This window comes from Phodopus roborovskii, unplaced genomic scaffold (assembly GCF_943737965.1).
Source record: "Phodopus roborovskii unplaced genomic scaffold, PHOROB, whole genome shotgun sequence".
NCBI classification, from domain to species: Eukaryota; Metazoa; Chordata; class Mammalia; order Rodentia; family Cricetidae; genus Phodopus; species Phodopus roborovskii.
In genome coordinates, this window is record NW_026126412.1 from 9,090,557 (window position 1) to 9,108,934 (window position 18,378).

The 18,378-nt window shown below is 37.4% G+C and overlaps 1 protein-coding gene across 11 annotated transcripts in view; it reads left to right on the plus strand.

Moving 5' to 3' along the window:
- Positions 1-18,378, plus strand: part of Mef2c (myocyte enhancer factor 2C) — a 164,088-nt gene that overhangs the window by 118,961 nt on the left and 26,749 nt on the right. For 9 of the 11 annotated variants that reach the window (XM_051182801.1, XM_051182803.1, XM_051182799.1 and 6 more), the window contains 3 exons: positions 3,635-3,778; positions 11,255-11,441; positions 13,609-13,656. In XM_051182801.1, the coding sequence (XP_051038758.1) occupies positions 3,635-3,778; positions 11,255-11,441; positions 13,609-13,656 (379 nt within the window). Of the gene's footprint in view, positions 1-3,634; positions 3,779-3,837; positions 3,976-11,254; positions 11,442-13,608; positions 13,657-18,378 lie in introns of all 11 variants that reach the window. The other 2 variants (XM_051182808.1, XM_051182810.1) reach the window with 1 other exon arrangement.

Here is an 18,378-nt window from a genome sequence, read left to right on the forward strand (position 1 = left end):
TTTTCCAAGCTTTATAATTCCACCATAATCATTTGTTCTTGGCAGAAATATGTTATGCAAGCACTCAGCTGAGGATAATATTTTTGAACAATTTTTCCAGTGTTCTGGTTATGTGATTATGGGCATTTAGAGCTTGATATTAATTTACTCTCAGATTTTGTGTTTCTAGTTCTCAAAAAGCTCTTTTTTACAAATAACACAATTTAGCTTAAATCATTACTTCCATACCAGTCATATTTATTACTAGATAATGTCATCAGACACAAGAGGAATTTATTGGGAGAAAAATCATTACATTTCCATGCCACCAGCTTTGTTTGCTTTCAGTGATTCACACCATGCTTCAGGTACAAAGTGGCTAGTGATGCTTTTGGTGTCTTAATCCATAAATTGTTTTGTTGACCAGATGGCTAGCGCATAGCTTAGCTGGTAGAGTGCTTGCCTCCCAAGGACAAAGCCCTGGGTTTGATCCACAGCACAGTACAAACCAAAAGTGACAGTACATACCTGTAATCCTACCACTTGGAAGGTAGAGGCAGAAGGATTAGAAATCCTAGGTCATTTCAGCCTTATAGCAAGTTCAGTGTCAACCTGAACTACATGAAACCCCGTCTCAAAGAGAATTTTCGTCCTTGAAGTTCTTTTCCAAAAACCCAAATCATTAAATTTTCAGCTTAATTTGTACTCATGTTGAATGGTCTTGCTGCAATTGAACTTGAGTCAAAGAGATAAAGTCGGTGTTCCTCATTTCTCAAAAGCAAAATGTTTCAATAATGAAAAAGTCAGCCACCCCTTCTTGTCCCCAAGCAGTGACCAAAACTCCAGTTGCCATGGCGGGCACTACTGGTTTGAGATCTGTCATAAGGTTTCCTAAATTCTTCACAAAACACTTGTGAGACAGAATGAGTTAACATTTGTGGAGGTATTTCATTGAAATATAAGCAGTGTTTGAATTTTTATAAGTCACAGTATCTACCCACCCAAAAGCTTCGGGAGAATATTTAGCACACATGTATGTGCCAGATGGATTGTAATGACAGTTGATAGGCCTCTTCTAACCCTTGCGTTCTGTTGTCAGAAGTCTGCATATCAAAACAACGATACTTTTTTTACAATAAGTTTATTGGGTAAAACACACATTGAAAAAATCTACTGTCTATTAAGACTCTATTAGCATAATATGAGGCTTTAAGTTAAAGGTTTTCATGAGAATATCTTAATATGCCTGATAGAAATATAAATAAGGAACAATTTTTGGAGATTGTTAGATATTTTCTTGATCTTACCTACTTTGCTATAAATGAGTAATTTTTTCATTCTTTAAAATCATGTATGCGAGTTGTTATGTATGTTCTATTTCTGCTTGTGATATTAAATGATTGTTGGTGTGGGTAAGGGAGGGGTGTGTGTGTGTGTGTGTGTGTGGTTGCATGTATGTGTATGAGCATGTAAAGGTCACAGGTTGATATCAGACATCCTTTCTAGACTATGTCCCACCTTTAATTTTTGAGGCAGGGACCCTTACTGATGCTGAAACTCACTGATTCAGATAGACTAGCTGGCCAATTAACTCCATGGAACTGCCTTCTGTGCCAGGGTGACAAGTTGCAGGTCCACATCATCAAGCCCAGCGTTTTACATTAGTCTAGGTTAGAACAATATGTCCTCATACTTACTTGGTGAAGAGACATTTCTCCAGCCCTATAAGTGAATTCTTAACAGACAGACAGAGAGACAGACAGGCAGGCAGGCAGGCAGGCCTGCACGCACATGCACACGTTCATGAGCGCACACACGCACATGCAGACTGTAATCCAAGACACTCTGTTTCCTTAAAACTCAAGAATCTGTAGAGGTCAAAGCAAAAACACATTGAAAATACCACAAGCAGAATGTTTGTGTGGTTGAGATAACACTAGCAAAAGAGTTTAAAATGTAAGACATCAATAAATGGAATTATCATCCTAGTGTTTTGTGATGTCCTTTCTAGTATTAGTGTGGGAATTCTCAAAGAGTACTTGTTGTAGACCAAAATCTATGGTCATAGACTCGTGAGGGGGACAGGTGGCCCCACCAATTAAAAATTCCCCAAGATTACAAATGTATTTTTTGCCATCTTGTGTCAAAATATTCATTTTAATATTCAAACATCCTACCACATAATAAACTGTAACCATATGTTTGTTATATTATACCACTGTAACATTAATAAATATTTACAGAGCTGCATTATATGCTAGATGTATGAGAAATGGTAGCTCTCAATTCGATTTTAAGTACAAGCCTTCAATGCCTCAAAAACTAATTTTAAGTAGCATTATGTTTGTTGCCCACTGATAAGAATCAATGGATTTGAATTTTCAGGCTGGACATTTCTTTGGAAAATGATATTATTTATTTTCCCGAAATACATGTTATCTCAGCTTTCAGTCCCTTGACTGGACACTTGAGCTTTTGCTTTATTTGTATCTAAGTTCTGTGTTTAACACGGATCAGTGCTGCAGAACTTCCCATTAGTGACAGAACAGCTATTTAGCTGTTCAACCCTTTGTGACCAACCCTGGCAATACCAAGAAAAATAAGAAATAGTGTGTGAGACTCTTAATTGTTAACATGTCAAGTTGTATGATTAATCAAAAGTTTTATGATCTTCAAAACCACAACATTGTTTCTGTCCACTGGATTGTACGTAGTTTCATGGAAAAGCATGTTTTTAAAAAAGAATAAAATTCAAGACTCCTGACTCATACTTTTCCAAATGGTTATGCTGTTTTCTTAGTATTTATTCCTTAGTGACAGCTGAAACTAGAGCAGACTACACCAGGAGACAGGAGGCTGGCGCTAAGCCACTGACTTCACTCTCGTGTGTCAGAAGAGTCCCAGGCTCATCCCTATTTAGCTGAAACCAGGCATTTTTACCGTTTGATATCTACTGACTTGCTTGCCTATATACAGTGCTGTCTTCCTTACTCAGCTCGGGATAATGAAGCCCTAAGCTCAGCCATCCCACTATTGGCTTCTAGCTCCTGTCTGAGAAGATAATTTCTCAATACTGGAAATTTCAATACAGAATCTCACACAGAACTCTAACAAGCAAAAATAATTTTTTCCAAATGAGCTTCCTCCTTGTAAGTACTTTGCGATTAGCTGGCTTCTCTTATGCCCTTTGCTGTCAGGTGCTAGGGGTGGAATGGAACAATAATGCCAACTTCTACACTAAATCCAGAAATAATGTTTGCAACATTTCTGCTTTTCTCACCTCAGGTTCTGAATTCACTGTGCAACGTCCTGACTGTTTATTTCTGTGGGGAAAGAGTACTGTGTTGCTTTGCAGTTCGCACATTGTATTGGGTTGCTATTATTTTTCATTAAATATTTCTGTCTGAATTCCATATCAAGAGATTTTACCTTCTTTATTCATTGACTGAATTTAGCTACAAACATGATAGTTCCTTGTTAAACTATTGATGAACATTGTTGAAATGGCTCAGTCTCTCCTTGTGATTTCTATTTTAAAAATGCAGCATAACATAAGTAATAATCTGAAATGCTGGACGTCTTGACTTTCTATAAATCCCTAAATATCTCTTACAGCTTTTGTCTAGGTTTGAACTTTCCACATTATGTATTTCAGACATTGAGAAAGAAGGGCCTTAATGGCTGTGACAGCCCAGATCCCGATGCGGACGATTCAGTAGGTCACAGCCCTGAGTCTGAGGACAAGTACAGGAAAATTAACGAAGATATTGATCTAATGATCAGCAGGCAAAGATTGTGTGTAAGTACTCAAACCACCCTTCATTTTTTTTACTCTTGATATTTCTCTGAACCTGGCAGGCATTGAACAAGAAAGAAAACAAAGGCTGTGAAAGCCCTGATCCTGACTCCTCTTATGCACTCACCCCACGCACTGAAGAAAAATACAAAAAAATTAATGAAGAATTTGATAATATGATCAAGAGTCATAAAATTCCTGTAAGTACCAAAGGTAGATGGCTGATCTGCTGGTAACTGCTACAGTAACATACCTTAACCCTCTCTGTGATGGCTTGCTCTAAGAAGCGTTGCAAAGTCAGACAGATAAAATAGCCATCTCATCCCACGGGCAGTGCGTTTAGAAAGCAACCCCCCTGTGGGATACTGAAATTACATAATCTCAAAGAGTTGCCATGGAGAAGTTCATTCAGAGGTAGACGAGTTCACAGGAGAAAGAGAAAACTCTATGTGACATGCCCTGAAATTACACAGCCTTTGAAACATGAAGTTCTCACACAGATCACAGTACAGTCAAACAACAAGAGAATTGCTTTCTACATGAGTTTGGTATGCAAAGACCAGATACATGAGTGGAACAGTCTTTCCATCATGTACATTGACAGTCATGACCTAAGTAAAGACTGGTTTCTGAATGACATTGCCCCTCACACACACATGAAATTCGACAACAGCACTGAAGGGCTAGAGCTAATGTGCCGCAGGAAACAGGCTGCATGAAACCTAACGGTAAGACTTCAATGTCTGTGTGATATTAAAGCTCTTATCTGAATTTTATCAGCTTTGCCTATACCAACATTTTCCATGCTTTAACTTTTGGCTAAATTATTGTCTTAACCGATTCAGAAATGTTCTAACAATCAATGCCTTGCCAGATAGTTATGAAAAATAACTGTGCATGTATTATTTTGTTAATTCGAATGTATAGGAGAAAATGGTTACCCTACTGTTGGATTCAGTTATCAATCAAACAATGTTAATTCTGTAGCATAAAAGGATTACACTCAAAGCTCACGTGCTGTGAATAATGTTAGTACCTGAATTCTAATTTGTATACAAGCTTCTCAGTACATAATTAATTTTTTCAGGGAAAAAAAATGCCTTTCTGGTAAGCTAGCAAAGCAGCTCAAACCTGAGTATTAAAAACAGATCTGCAGTGAAAATGGGCTTTGTTGATTATACATGTAGATATTTGATGTGAAAAGCTGTAAACCATACTGCACTCACAAAGTAAATTGATTCATTTCTACAGACAGCACACACTCCCGCCTCTACTGGCTGAAATGAACCCTTTAAAATTTATTTGCAAAATTGTGCTTATTAGAAACTCTGTCTTCATGACTGCTTACTTTTTCTCTTGCTAAATGAAATGTCAGAAGTACAGCTTTTTTTTTTAAGTTTCATGTTTTAAATCCTTTTTTTGAGATTATAATATAGGTATGTCATTTCTCCCTTCCCTTTCCTTACTCAAAACCCTCCCATATACTCTCCTAGTCTTAAAGATCTTGTTTCCTTCCAGAACTCCACAAATGTTCATAGTGTTTTACCCATCGAAGAAATAAATATATGCTTGCTAACTGTGTGCAAAATTCTTAAATGATAAAATGCCTAACCAAATTTATTTTACCTGGAAAAGAGAAATAAACAGTGCCTTTGGGTAAACAGCTAGTTCTTAGAGCCTGAGTTTTTCTTGCTATGTATAGAATAGAGTGTTTGAAAGCTGTGTGCACAAAGGTTTAAATGTAGAACTGTAAGGCAATGCCTTCCGTACCTCAGATCAAATGAATCCTCTGCACAGATCAGAAAAAGGCAAACACCCGCCATATTGCTGATAATTTTTAGCAAGGGTGAGCCTAAATATGGAGAAACATTGAACCCCCAAAGTTTCAGAGGGTAATCATGGGTCAGTTTCCCCACAGTTTAAAGGGAAAGAAGACGTGATACTCACCTAGATTCCCTGAGATATTTCACCTTGTCGTGTAAAAAGTCCAAAATCAAGATATTTGATTTGTTAAGAGGTATAAGGATATGTTGCAGGAGGTGAAAGCCACATGAGAGTCTGTGGGCAAAGCACCAAGAAGGAGCCACATGGCCTTTAGCTGTGCCACAGAGTCTTCATGTCTCACTGAGTGTCTCAGCATCCATAGGAAGAAGCCCAGTTTTCACTCATTGCTCTTGGTTGCTGGAAGTCCATTTCAGTGAACATTTCTACAGCTGCTAAAACATTTACAGCAAGGCAAAGACACTCTGCTCTTTGTGTGTAGAGAGAGTCTTGAACTCTTTAAAAATATTACAAGACTGTGTTTCTATTTCAAAGAACCAGTGTGATGCATTTCCCTTTTAAAATAGAAAATTTAATATGAAGTCACCTGTTGGAGTAATAAAATTTATGCCCATGTTCCTCAATTATGTGAAATAATTCATGGATGATTTGGAATCTTGTCGACCAGCATTTCCTCCTGCTGGGTGTGCTACAGTTCATGCTGAGAACCATGGTGAGCAAAAACAGCTCCATTAGAGGAACCAAACCGGGATTAGCAAAAGGGATGAATGGCTGAGAGGTAGAAGCAAAATTGCTTTAGGAGAAATGAGAAGAGAGAAAATGGGGGGGAAATGTCCATATTTTCCTCAGGCTGATGGGCTATGAAGAGAAAGACATTATGCTGTACCTAGAATCAGTAATAAAAATTAATGTGAAAATGAGTTGAAATAATTTATATGAAAAGTAAGATGTTTGAAGAAAGAAAGGAAAAGAATGAGACCATACGTCTGTCAGGGACAAGATGGTAAAGCTCAAGAAAGAGGAGGAGGATGGAAACTAACAAACAAGATGAATTTATAGCAATGTGGAGAAGCACCCTGGGTTTATGGTATGCAGTGAATAGAGTGAAATTAGGTCAGGGTGACTATATAATCACCCATACTTATTGTGTAGAAACTGAATACAGGGAAAGTGAGGGCAGGTGCTCAGACAGTAATGAATGTCTGTACATTGAGGATATACAGAGAATGAACAGGTGTATGCTATAACTACTAGAAAGCCATGAAGAAATTGGGATATTGGCAGTTGGTAGTCATTGGTCATTAGACTTGTATAATGTTTTTATTCTCTACTAGGATCTTGGTATATATAGTTCTATTAGTGGCAAAACACAACAAAACAGAGGATGCAGTTCAGTTGTTCACATGAACAAACGAAGGTCCATTAACTAAAACAAATATTTTATCAAAATGTATTGTTTGATTTTTATTGGACTTTTCTGGGTGGAGTGTTGGAGAAGATTAAGAGTTCAAATGCCCTTCTGTCTAGAAAATCATACCTCAGGGACCATGGCCACTGCTCAGAGACAGCAACCTCAAGTTTCTCAGCCATCATGTCTGCATCACTTAAGCAAGGACCACATGCTCTCACAGAGATAGAGATGGGCTTGCTTATATACCCTGCTGTCACTTGATAAATTCTTCACGTTCTTAAAGTAACAGTTCAGCTCACTTTTCTTTGAGCTGTAAGTTAGAGAGCCAGGTCTACTCACAACACTCCGATCACTCCAAATTCTACTTTCCAAAACTGAATCTTCTCAACATTTAGAGACTGCCATGATATAATCACCTTTAGGGAACTTCTGGTTTTGATCCCAAAAGTTTTAATATAAACCTTTTGAAGGTTCCTAATTTTGAAAAGTCAAGAAGGAAAAAAATAAGGCAAATTTCTTCAAAACATATGGGTTACTCTACCCTCTCCATTACTCCACAAGCATCCAGAAATGTTCAGTGTCTTTATCTAGGCAACTATCTTTTTGCATGGATAAGTAAACAAGGTCAAGGGTATTAAATGGCTTTCTGGTTATATGGCAACTTACTACAACTGGAGCTGCAGTTGATATTGCTTGGGGAAAGGCAAACCTTGATTTTCTAAAACATCATTATCAATGTGGTCATTTTAAACTTGTAATCTACTTTCAAATTACTGTAGATAGTTCCTGGCATGGCTAGAAGCAGTGAAACAATTGACAGAGTACACCAGTGATGTTGGTGTATCATGTGAGTTCAAAACTGGTTAAGCCTGCTCTGATAAAGGAATATATCTGCCTGCCATTTAACCAATTACAAATGAGTTTTATAGTGATCCTTTTCAAGTTGTTATGGTCCAATATGCTAGAAGCTCAATAATTCTTCAGGGTAATGCTTAGGAGGGAAAAGGAGTTTAGTGATTTTTCACTGAACTGGTTGGTAGGATACCAAAGAATTCATTGCATAATTATTAATTACCTCCTGTATTGTGAATGTGCCTATAATCTCTTAGGGGAAGAGAGATGGACTTGGTCCTCTAGGGAGGAAAGTCAATATTCTATTCAGTATGGGGAGAAACTAAGCTCTGTAGCGATTCTTAGGGACCCATTGAAAGTGGAATAATTATAAATAGGAACAGTGAGTACAAATTAAAACATTTAGAATCAAAAATAGTTTTAAAGTGTGGACTTTTGAGTAAATATTGAAGAAGGGGGGTCTTTACATTTTGTTTTTTCCAAGGCCTCAGTTGAATTACTTTGTTGATCATGTGGCCCATGGATGGTAGTTTGCTAATACCCAATATGTGTAAATAGTAGAACCTCTGACTGCAAGATTTTATTTGCTTCAAAATACTAATTTGTACTGCATAATGACCTAGGATTCAGTCACTAATTTGATGATATTGGGCCATTTTCTCAATTTTACTATTTTGAAGAAGAAAAAATTTATGCACAACAAAGGGATACTGAGTTACATCAAGTATGTAAATTACGCACCCTAGTGCCTATCAATAGAAAGCCTATAGGATCTAGTAATCTTACCCTTTTAGTTTAATACAGTATATCCTCACAAAAGTCTCCTTTACAGAGAAATATTCAAATATATAATGCAAAGAGTATGTTTTGAATTGTTTGTAGTGAGAGACCTTGAGTACTTTGATGAACTGAACCATTTCTAGCCAACATCAAAACTGTATTCAATCTAAGAGATGAGAAAGAGATCCACAGATGGGCGTAAGGAGCAAGCAAGCTGCCAGATGAAATAGAATAGTCAAAGTGGACATCCTGGAGATGGCAGGGTTTGAAGGAGAGGTTTGGATGTGATACTGGAGTTAATCATGGTAGTTGGTCAGAAATGAAAAACGCGGGCAAGGATGGCCTGGCAGGTTGGTAAATGCCAAAACTTGAAGAGGCTGTTGGAGAAGTGGAACTTTTACATTAAGTAAAATGGGCACAGTCATGGGGAAAAATCAGAGAGATGCTGTTATCTAGTGTGTGCTCCAAAGGATCAGAACTCTGATTGTTGTGTGTTGAAAGATAAAAGCAGGAAGATGAGGTTCAGAGCAGGTCGGTCCATCAAGAAGCAACTGCAGGAATCACCAGGAGGGTGCTGGGAACAAGGGTGTTCTCATGTCCACCCAGAATTCCAGACTGTCTCCACCCCAAATCTGTAGGGCTAATATCATGATCTGAGATTACAGCCAGAAACAAGTGCCAAACTCAAGAGTATAGCTGAAGAGAGATTGTTAAAAGGACTGCACACTTTGAAACATGAGAGAGTACTGAAGTATGTTAGGACTTGGAGTCTAGAAGCTGCTGTCACCTGCCGGCCTAATGATGCAAGCAAAGCAAGAAATCACTAGAGCAGGACAAAATAAGAGAGCCACTGAAAGATGTTTCATTCTGTGGATGAAAGCAGCTGTGTTCTAGCAGGAAGGATGCTGCTGCAAAATAGGCCGTGGCCTCTCTCCTCTATTCTGTGCTGGTGCTGGTGCTGTTGCTGCTGCTGCTGCCGCCGCCTGCCCCAGTGGCCAAAAAGCCTAGTTGATATTCTGGAACCCAGGGCAGAGAGAAGAGATTGGATGGTCAAGACTGCTTAGCACTATTTTACTATACTGCCTTTACAGCTGACTTCTATTCTCTTTTGGCATGTAAGGAAAGGGATATGTTTCCCACGCTAAAGTCACCTTACAGCATATATTAATTTTTTTCTTGTTCAATGGGGCTTTGGACATTTGGGCATATCACCATGCTCTGATATATTACCAAGCATTTATATTCCACTGACATCGAGTTTATGCCAAGATCATTTTCTGTTAATTTTTGTACAAGCCATAAATGACCTAAAAGACAGATGTACTGCTATGTCACAAGCATTTTTATTTCCCTTAAAAACAGTGAAAAGTCAGACATTTGAAAGTAAGTTGTAAAACATTTGCGTTAATCAGGATTAGTATTTCTATAGCATGGAAGAAAATAAAAACATGACATGAAGACTATGAGAGAACACATTATAGCTATCAACAACATTACCATAGAATTACTGCAGACACAATGCATAATGAAGGCCAGCCAGTCAGTCAGTCACCAATAGCTGATGTTAACTCTAAAGAAAGAAGTAGTAAAACTCAAAGCAATAATGGCAAACCAACTGAGTCAAAATAAACATGTCCAAGTAAACTTGGACGCTTCTTACTGAAAACCTCAGAGGGCTTATATGTGTCTTTTGTGTGTATACACACATGTGCAGTATTTCATTATTAATGCTGTATGCCTTGATACCATGAGTCCTCTGGCATGTATTTCAACAGTATTTTCATTTGTATCGCTGACAAAAGAAGAAAGACAAGAGTGTTTACAACTATGATGAGTTCCTGCAAGCAGAAACAGAAACATAATTTTGCTTTAATTGCCAAAATAATAGCAAAAAATCAATAATTGGAACCTGGATCGCTCTAATTAGACATCCGCACAGCTTCAGCTCCCTAAATATTTGCCAACTCTCTCATTTGAGTTATAGATCTTGCCATGCGGCAGGGATAGTACCTATACAGCAAAATGTGAAGCTTTGTACTTTCTGAGCTATCACTTTAAAATGTGAGCTAGTGAATGATACATACTCTGCTGAAACCTGTACCGTAAAATGCCTATTATCCTCTGAGTTGCTATTAAGAGACAGACTTTTTAAAAATAATAATTAAACTATATGTGCTATTCACAAGCCTGAAGATGATTTTATATCATTAAACTTCTGCATAAATATGCTTCAATAAGCAATTAAACCAAAGGATCTGGTTTGCATTTTAATCCCCCCTTTTCTCTGTGAAGTCATCACAGTCATGTACCTTTGATCTTGTAGTCATTTCTGGCACCAGATTCAAATATCACAAATGAATAATTATTACTTCATAGAATGGAATTCAAAGACAATGGAGTCTAATGAAACGGGGCTTTGTTTCACAAAGAAGTGAAACCTTTCCTAGCAGTTGCAAAGAAAGAGTTCTCAGCACAGTGAAGAAATCAATTTATGATTGCACATCTTGAGACCCCTTTTTGACGGTAATCTACACACTGCATGGTTTGAAATTCAAAATTTTTTCTTGGAGAACTTAATGCTGTCTGTACTTGAATGCTCTGTTAGTTTCCTTCTGTCTATCTCACATGGATTTTCCCTTGTTTCTCCTCCACAGGCTGTTCCACCTCCCAACTTTGAGATGCCAGTTTCCATCCCAGTGTCCAGCCATAACAGTTTGGTATACAGCAACCCTGTCAGCTCACTGGGAAACCCGAACCTTCTGCCACTGGCTCACCCTTCTCTGCAGAGAAATAGTATGTCTCCTGGTGTAACACATAGACCTCCGAGTGCAGGTAACACAGGTAAGTCCTTCAAAGGCCATAATGTTAAGACGTTGTTGGGGGGAACCTCTTCTAGCAAAAGCTTCCTTACCTAGGAGGTGCATTTTGGTTTGCCATTTATGTCCTCTCATTCATTATCATCTGTACCTTACTAGATACTCTGTGTGACTCAGTTGAAGTTCTCCAGAGTCTCTTTCAAAGTATTTCCTACCCCATATTTGGGTGTCAACTACCTCCTCCAGTGGCTATATTTTAACCACATACTTTCTCAAACTATATGTCAAGTATTTAGTCCACATACTTTTGTTCCTTGTCTCATCTACATCTCTTCTTCCTATGGAAATGTCTCCTCCTATGTAAAACTACTCTCTGTGTTCTCTCCTGTAGCATCTGTCCCTATACGTAACTATTTGGGTCTTTTTTTTTTTTTTTTTTTTTCTGAGACAACTTATCCCCAGAATTAATATAAGGTAGAAAAGAACTGTGTGGTACAGTAGCATGACTTATAAGGAGTATGAAATAAGGACACAGCTGAGTCAGAAATGCAGTTAAGGGCATGTCACATACTCAGGTACATTCACTGGAGATTTGCCTCTGCATTATAAAAGATCCTTACTGCTGTTCAATTCACAATGACCTAGAGACATGAAATTATTGCTCAGAAAAAGAAGCCATTCTTTGTATGAGAATCCAGCTAAATATGTTGTGATGTACGTATTGAATATGTGTCTTTTTCTCTACTGGACTTGAAGGATCTTGAAAGGAAGAATGCCCATTTGCTTTACCAAGCTCACAGTGGGAGCTGATTCAGTGAGCACTGAATATAACTAAGCCATTCCTTCATATTTCCAGAAACAGCATCAAACATAATTGTATTTCTAAATCTCATGCAGCAGTCCATTGTGTATTTACACTCTGGCTTTAAGGGAGCACTCCACAGGGCATTTTCAATAACTAAGACACGTTTAACTATACTAAGCGCAGCTTCTTTATGGAAGAACGTTTTCCTCTAGAAGAATGATAAATCTTGAACCAGAGAAGTGTGTACAAGAGGGTTCACTATGCCATTCTTCCTTTTAAAATATGATTTGAATTTTATATAAATTTTAATAGCCATATAAATTCCTTTCTGATCATATTTAGATGTATTTGAATGTCTTATTTGATAATTCATGTTCATTTATTGTTTTAATTTTGATACTTTGTCTTCAAAACTGCATTTGGTGGGAAATAGCCACAATTTTTAAAATAGATTAATCATCTTTTCTGATTCCAAAACCTGGAACCAATTAATAACAATAAGCATCTCTTAGAAACAACGAAAAGAAATCACAATTAGATGATATTGCCACTTGTTTTCGAGATCTTGTTCTTTAAAAGTTTTAAATACTTATTATATTCAGTCTTATTGAAAGTTCACAACTCTCATTAAGAAACATAGCCATTATCACACTTAATCTACTTATTTATTTGTTTGTTGATTTTGATGGGGGTATGCAAGTGCCATTGCCCATGTGTGGCAATAGGAAGACAATGTCAAGGAATTAGTTTTTTTCCATATGTGGGTTCAGGAAATGGAACTCAGGCCATCATGCTTTATGGTAACACTATAACCTGCTAAACTATCTTGCCAGCCCAAGATTTTATACTGTTTTTTAAATTAGCAAGGAATTAGCATATTTTAAACATGTGACAGTAAAAGCTTCTTATTTCATTAAGTAAAATTCAACTAGAAATATTAGTCAACTTATGATAAAATAAAATTTCTAATCAATTAATATTGCACAAAATTGATGCTATAAAATTACTTAGAAAGAAGCTAGACATCAGATGTGTGGCCATCAAGGCATATGTGGAAATAAAGTGGGGTTTTCCTGTTATTTGCTGTGAAGTACCTCTTTAGAAGGAAACTAGACTTGAAAACAATAATGTATAGACAATTCCCAGCCTGTAGTTTTCTAGGGTAATCATTCCTAGAAAAAAATTCTGCAAAATGTCAGTGAGTGAATGCATTTTTAACATTTGTGCACAGCATGTCACAATAAAGCAAATGTCAGCCCTCCGCCTTAGGTAGAACATTTTTAAGACTGTCTCACAGGAGAGGACAACTGCTGAGTGCTGATGGCACTGTGCTCTGTTCCTTTGACCCTTAGCCTTTCTCCTTTTGATCTTCCTCTTTACCCCATAGGTGGTCTGATGGGTGGAGACCTCACATCCGGTGCAGGCACCAGTGCAGGTAAGCACAGACCTCGACACTACAGCATGTGGCACTGGCCATAGTGGATGGGTGATTTCCAAGACATTCTAAAGCTCCTTCTGAAGGGGGAGTGGTTGAGCAGTAACTTAAGGAACTGTGTATTAACTAGAGTCTTCCTTGGTACAGCTTTAGCCAAGGCAATGCAAACATCAATCTGAACTGTTGCATCCAGTTTAATAATGAAGACAATGTATTTGTGTTACTTCTACAGTAAGAGACATCTCAGAATAAAGTAAAATAACTTCAACTGGTCTGCAGAGAATTGTAGATTCTTATCAGATCACCTCCGTCCCTAATACCACTCTTTAGGCAAGAGTATCTTAGGGAAGCCATACTCCTCATGCTCTCTGTTAATCAGTTCCTAATTGAATCAGTCATGTCTGCCCAAAGTACTGATATCTGGTACAATTCTGAAAAAGAGTACATAGGAAACAATGGGAATGAGGTTGTAATCATTCAATGATATTGCTAATAAAACCATATTTGGCATTAACATGAGGACTCAGAGAAAGAACCTTAATAGACTATGCTGTCACAAAAACCTTTAAATACATTTCATCTCTTAAGATTATCTTCAACAGTGACTAATTGTCTCATATTCACATTTCTTTAGGTTCTCAAATTAACTTATAATATTGGAATTATTGAGATGTTGATTTCCTTTACAATGCAGATACATAATATAGCACAATACTTTTAGGTGCCAACTCTAGTTTACTATTAGTGTAAGAAGTAACCATGGTGATTTCTACAGCTGGAACATGCTATAAATTTAAAATAGGAGGCAGGCATGAATGACACAGGGTTATGTTTGAAGTGTCAAAAAAATCAAGTTTATTGAAATATGCATGGACAGCCTCATTAAAACACTTTTCTCGGGTCAAATATAATAGCCTGCTAATTATAAGAAAGAAGATAGGGAAAATTGGCATATAAAAACATTTTTATACATACATGTGCTGGAGATGGTGTCTCTTCTGGGTATTGTTTTTTATTGCTTCAGTAAGTTGTGCAGAACTACTAAAACTATACAGAGAGTAGGAATAACTGTAGCTCCCTATCTATAAATTTTTAAAGATTGGGTAGACCCAAACTAGTAAGCAGAATCAATAGTCTTTTTCTAGACACTGACATTATCATATTTGATTTTTTTTCACTGCAGAAAATACTTTGCAATTAATAACCTCAAAATTCAAAAACCACAAAAAGACTAGACAGGTGTTTCCTAGATTGAAGTCCTGGCCACACACTGGTTAGGAGAGGAGGGAAAGGATTGGTTGAGTAGTCAGAAGGACCAAGTCATAAGCTAAGAAAAGTAGTCTAGATGTCATGACTTTAACATTTCACTAAGCCAGCTTGATTACTATTAAAGGAACAACTAGTAGTGGAAGTAAACACTAAGAAAATGCTTTTTTGTTTTTGTTTTGTAAATATGGAGGAAAAAAATCTTTGGATTACAAAACTTTGATGTAAATGGCCTCTTGTTACCCTTTAATAGCAATGATGCTTTAGAATTGATGTTGAAAATAAGTGTTTGATTGTTCAGTTCTGCTGTTATTGTTAATTGCCTGGCAGTCTGCTAAATTTAATCATTCTCCAAGAATAAGGAAGATATTCAGTCTTCTAAATAGAAGTTTGCCATATACAGAGTGTAGAACCATTACAAAAACATCTCAGGAGTTAAACCAAGTCATCCTACTACCTCAGAATGTATGCCATAGACATATGACACCTTATATCTAGAAATAGAAGGGATAAGGCTGGTGATATGGCTCAGTGGACAAGTTTTTGCCAGGCTGGGGATATAGCTCAGAGGGTAAGTGATTGCTATTTGTGCCTGGCACTCTCAGCATTGAGGCATCTGTAATCACACTGTGCTCCTGTGGAGGATGGGAGACAGACATAGAGCAGTATCCTAAAGCTTCTGGACAAGCTAGTCCAACTTATATAGTAGCGAACAACAGGAAACCCTGGTTCAAATGTGTGGAAGGCAAGGACCAGTTCTTAAGCTTGTTTCCCCACATTGACTGTGGCACTGACCCCATGCCAAGCCTACATCAAAACATGCATATACACATTACATACATACACACAGAGGTGGAAACAGAAACAACAAAGGAAGAACTTATTACTAAATTTAGCAATAAATGCACCTTATTACTAAATATACTTTCTGGTATGTCATAGTCACACGTGTATAATTTTCATAGTTTCTACTCAATGTATAAAAGTTACTCAGCCATTTTTTAAACAGAGGAAGCAGCCCTTTCTGACCCTGGTTCCAAGGAATGCGTGTTGCAGATGCCATTTACTCTTGAGCACAGCCATGTCCTGCTGGTACACTCACTCATCTCTGCCTCCTTTTTCATGCCAGCCAGTATCATATGTCAAGGCTGAATAGATCTGTGCTGATGTCAGAGAATCACATAGCACCAAGGGAAAGCAAGGCCAGCCAGGAAGGCTCTGCATTCTCAATGAAGAAAACTAAAGCAAAATTACCAAAAGATATCTTCCAAATTTTTAACATTGTCATTTAAAGTCAAGGTCTCAGAGTTAGAACCTTTAAGGCCAAATGACAAGACTGCAACCAGATTAAATTCTTGGAGCCTTTGTTTTTGTTTTCCAAAATCAAATCCTCTCAACTAGTTACACACACACACACACACACACACACACACACACACACACACACACACACACACACACACACACAAAGCAGCAAAGGCAGTTTCACTGGGGAAGACAATAACTTTCTGGGACTTACTGTGTGCCTGAAAATTACAATCAAATAGATAAGCATTCTCTTTCTCAGCTCAGCTTGGTTACTTTCTCACCTGTGACTGAGCTGTTTTGTGGTCACCCTGTGAGCCACCAAGTCCCAAGGTATTTCCTAGGTTAACCCCTCCCCCTCCATAGCTAACCTAGTGTCCTGATTCAGATTCATAGTAATTCCCCCAGACTCTTTCCAGAGCTTCCTGACACATATGTCTGTTCCTTGTCACATTCCCCAGTAGTCTCCCTGTGGCTGACCAGTCTTTCTCAAAGCCTCACACTAATGACATGTCACCCTTTACATGAGTAACACTCAGAAATGAGCCCCTTCTCTTTCTCAGTTAATCATTAGCCTCTTATCTGTGGCCCATCCTACTTTCCAGGCTTGCATTCTTTTCTGTCACTGCCCTCAAAAGCATCTTGTACTCCAACTTTACTAATAACAAACACTTGAACAGTTTGTAATATGCATTTTTTTTAACAAAACAAAAATTTAACTCAATCTGCCTTTTAAAGTAGATGCTCCCATTATGTCATCTCTGCATATGGGTAAACCAAGGCATAGTGAAGCTTCTTAATGGCCTAAAGTAGAGCCCAGGCAGTCTGTCTCCAGAGCCTGTGTTTCTGATGACCTCACTATGCTGACTTTTCACGCCCTCCTCCCGTGCCACCTGTACATTCCTAACTCTTCTTTGTCTCCCCTGATCTGTGCTCTCAAGCACTGTCTGTCATCGTTCAGAACCCTGTTCAGCCATTCTGAGTCCTGCATCTCTGCTCTGTGCTCACAGGGCAGCCTGCACTGACATTAAACGTTTGTTCCTTTGCACTGTGATTACAGTCTCTGTGCATATTTAGGGCAGAGCCATCTTAGTTTGTCTCAGCTCAATACATAAAAGTAGCACACAGCAGATGTTCAGTAAAGGTTTGTTCACTGAAGAGAAAAATTTCATCTCTGAGATATAAAGCGTTTATTAGTAATAATAAAGCTTCAACAATAGTAACCTGTATTAGTTAATAAATAACAGTAATAATGAAGCTTTAGGAGAGTAAAAAGTGAGATTTTTTTTTTCAAAATCTGTAGTTTTAGATACAAAAACCCTTGATCTGTACTTCACTAAGATAGTTTATTCATTTCAGACTGTATAAAGTGAATGTCTAGTTGATAAAATGACTGAGCACTGTTGGTTGATAAAGCAAGGTTTTACTACATTCTTTAATACAATTTAAAAAAAACAAATAGCTGTTATATTTGTGAAAATGAGGACTGGAATCTCATACTATCACAAATTACTACTTAAAACGATGAACCCCTTATCATCACTTAGATTGAAATAATTACCAAGAGGACGGCAAGTTGTATGGAAGAAGTAATGAAATGAGATTGTGCTCTTGGTATAAGGGATATATACAGCAAGTCATTATACTACATAGTAACAGTGACACTTCCAGCTTTGAATTGACAGTTACTATTCATCCACAACTTACCGCTTTCCTCTCAACAACCAAAATGAGACGTCACTGCTTTTAAAATTACATTTTGTCATGTCTCTGTACATTAAAGCTTTTAACATGTTAATCTAAGTGGTTATTGATGATTGTAAGATCAAGTTCAGTTGAATTCTTGTTGTAATCATTACATTTAATGGAAATAAACACTTGCGCTGGATCAGGCACAATCAAAAGAATAACTTCTGGCTTTTTTTTTTTTTTTTTTTTTTTTTTTTCTTTTTTTTTTTTTTGGTTAATAGTCTTACCTTTTACGGAGCAGAAGGCACACATATTTACTGATTCATGGTTAAGGTTTAATCACAGTAAGGGGAAGAACTTTAGAAATCATTTCAGAAAATTAAGAAAATATGACAATCTACATAGCTATTTGACAATAAGACAAAGAAAATTTATGCATATTGGTTAATAATTTTAATTGGC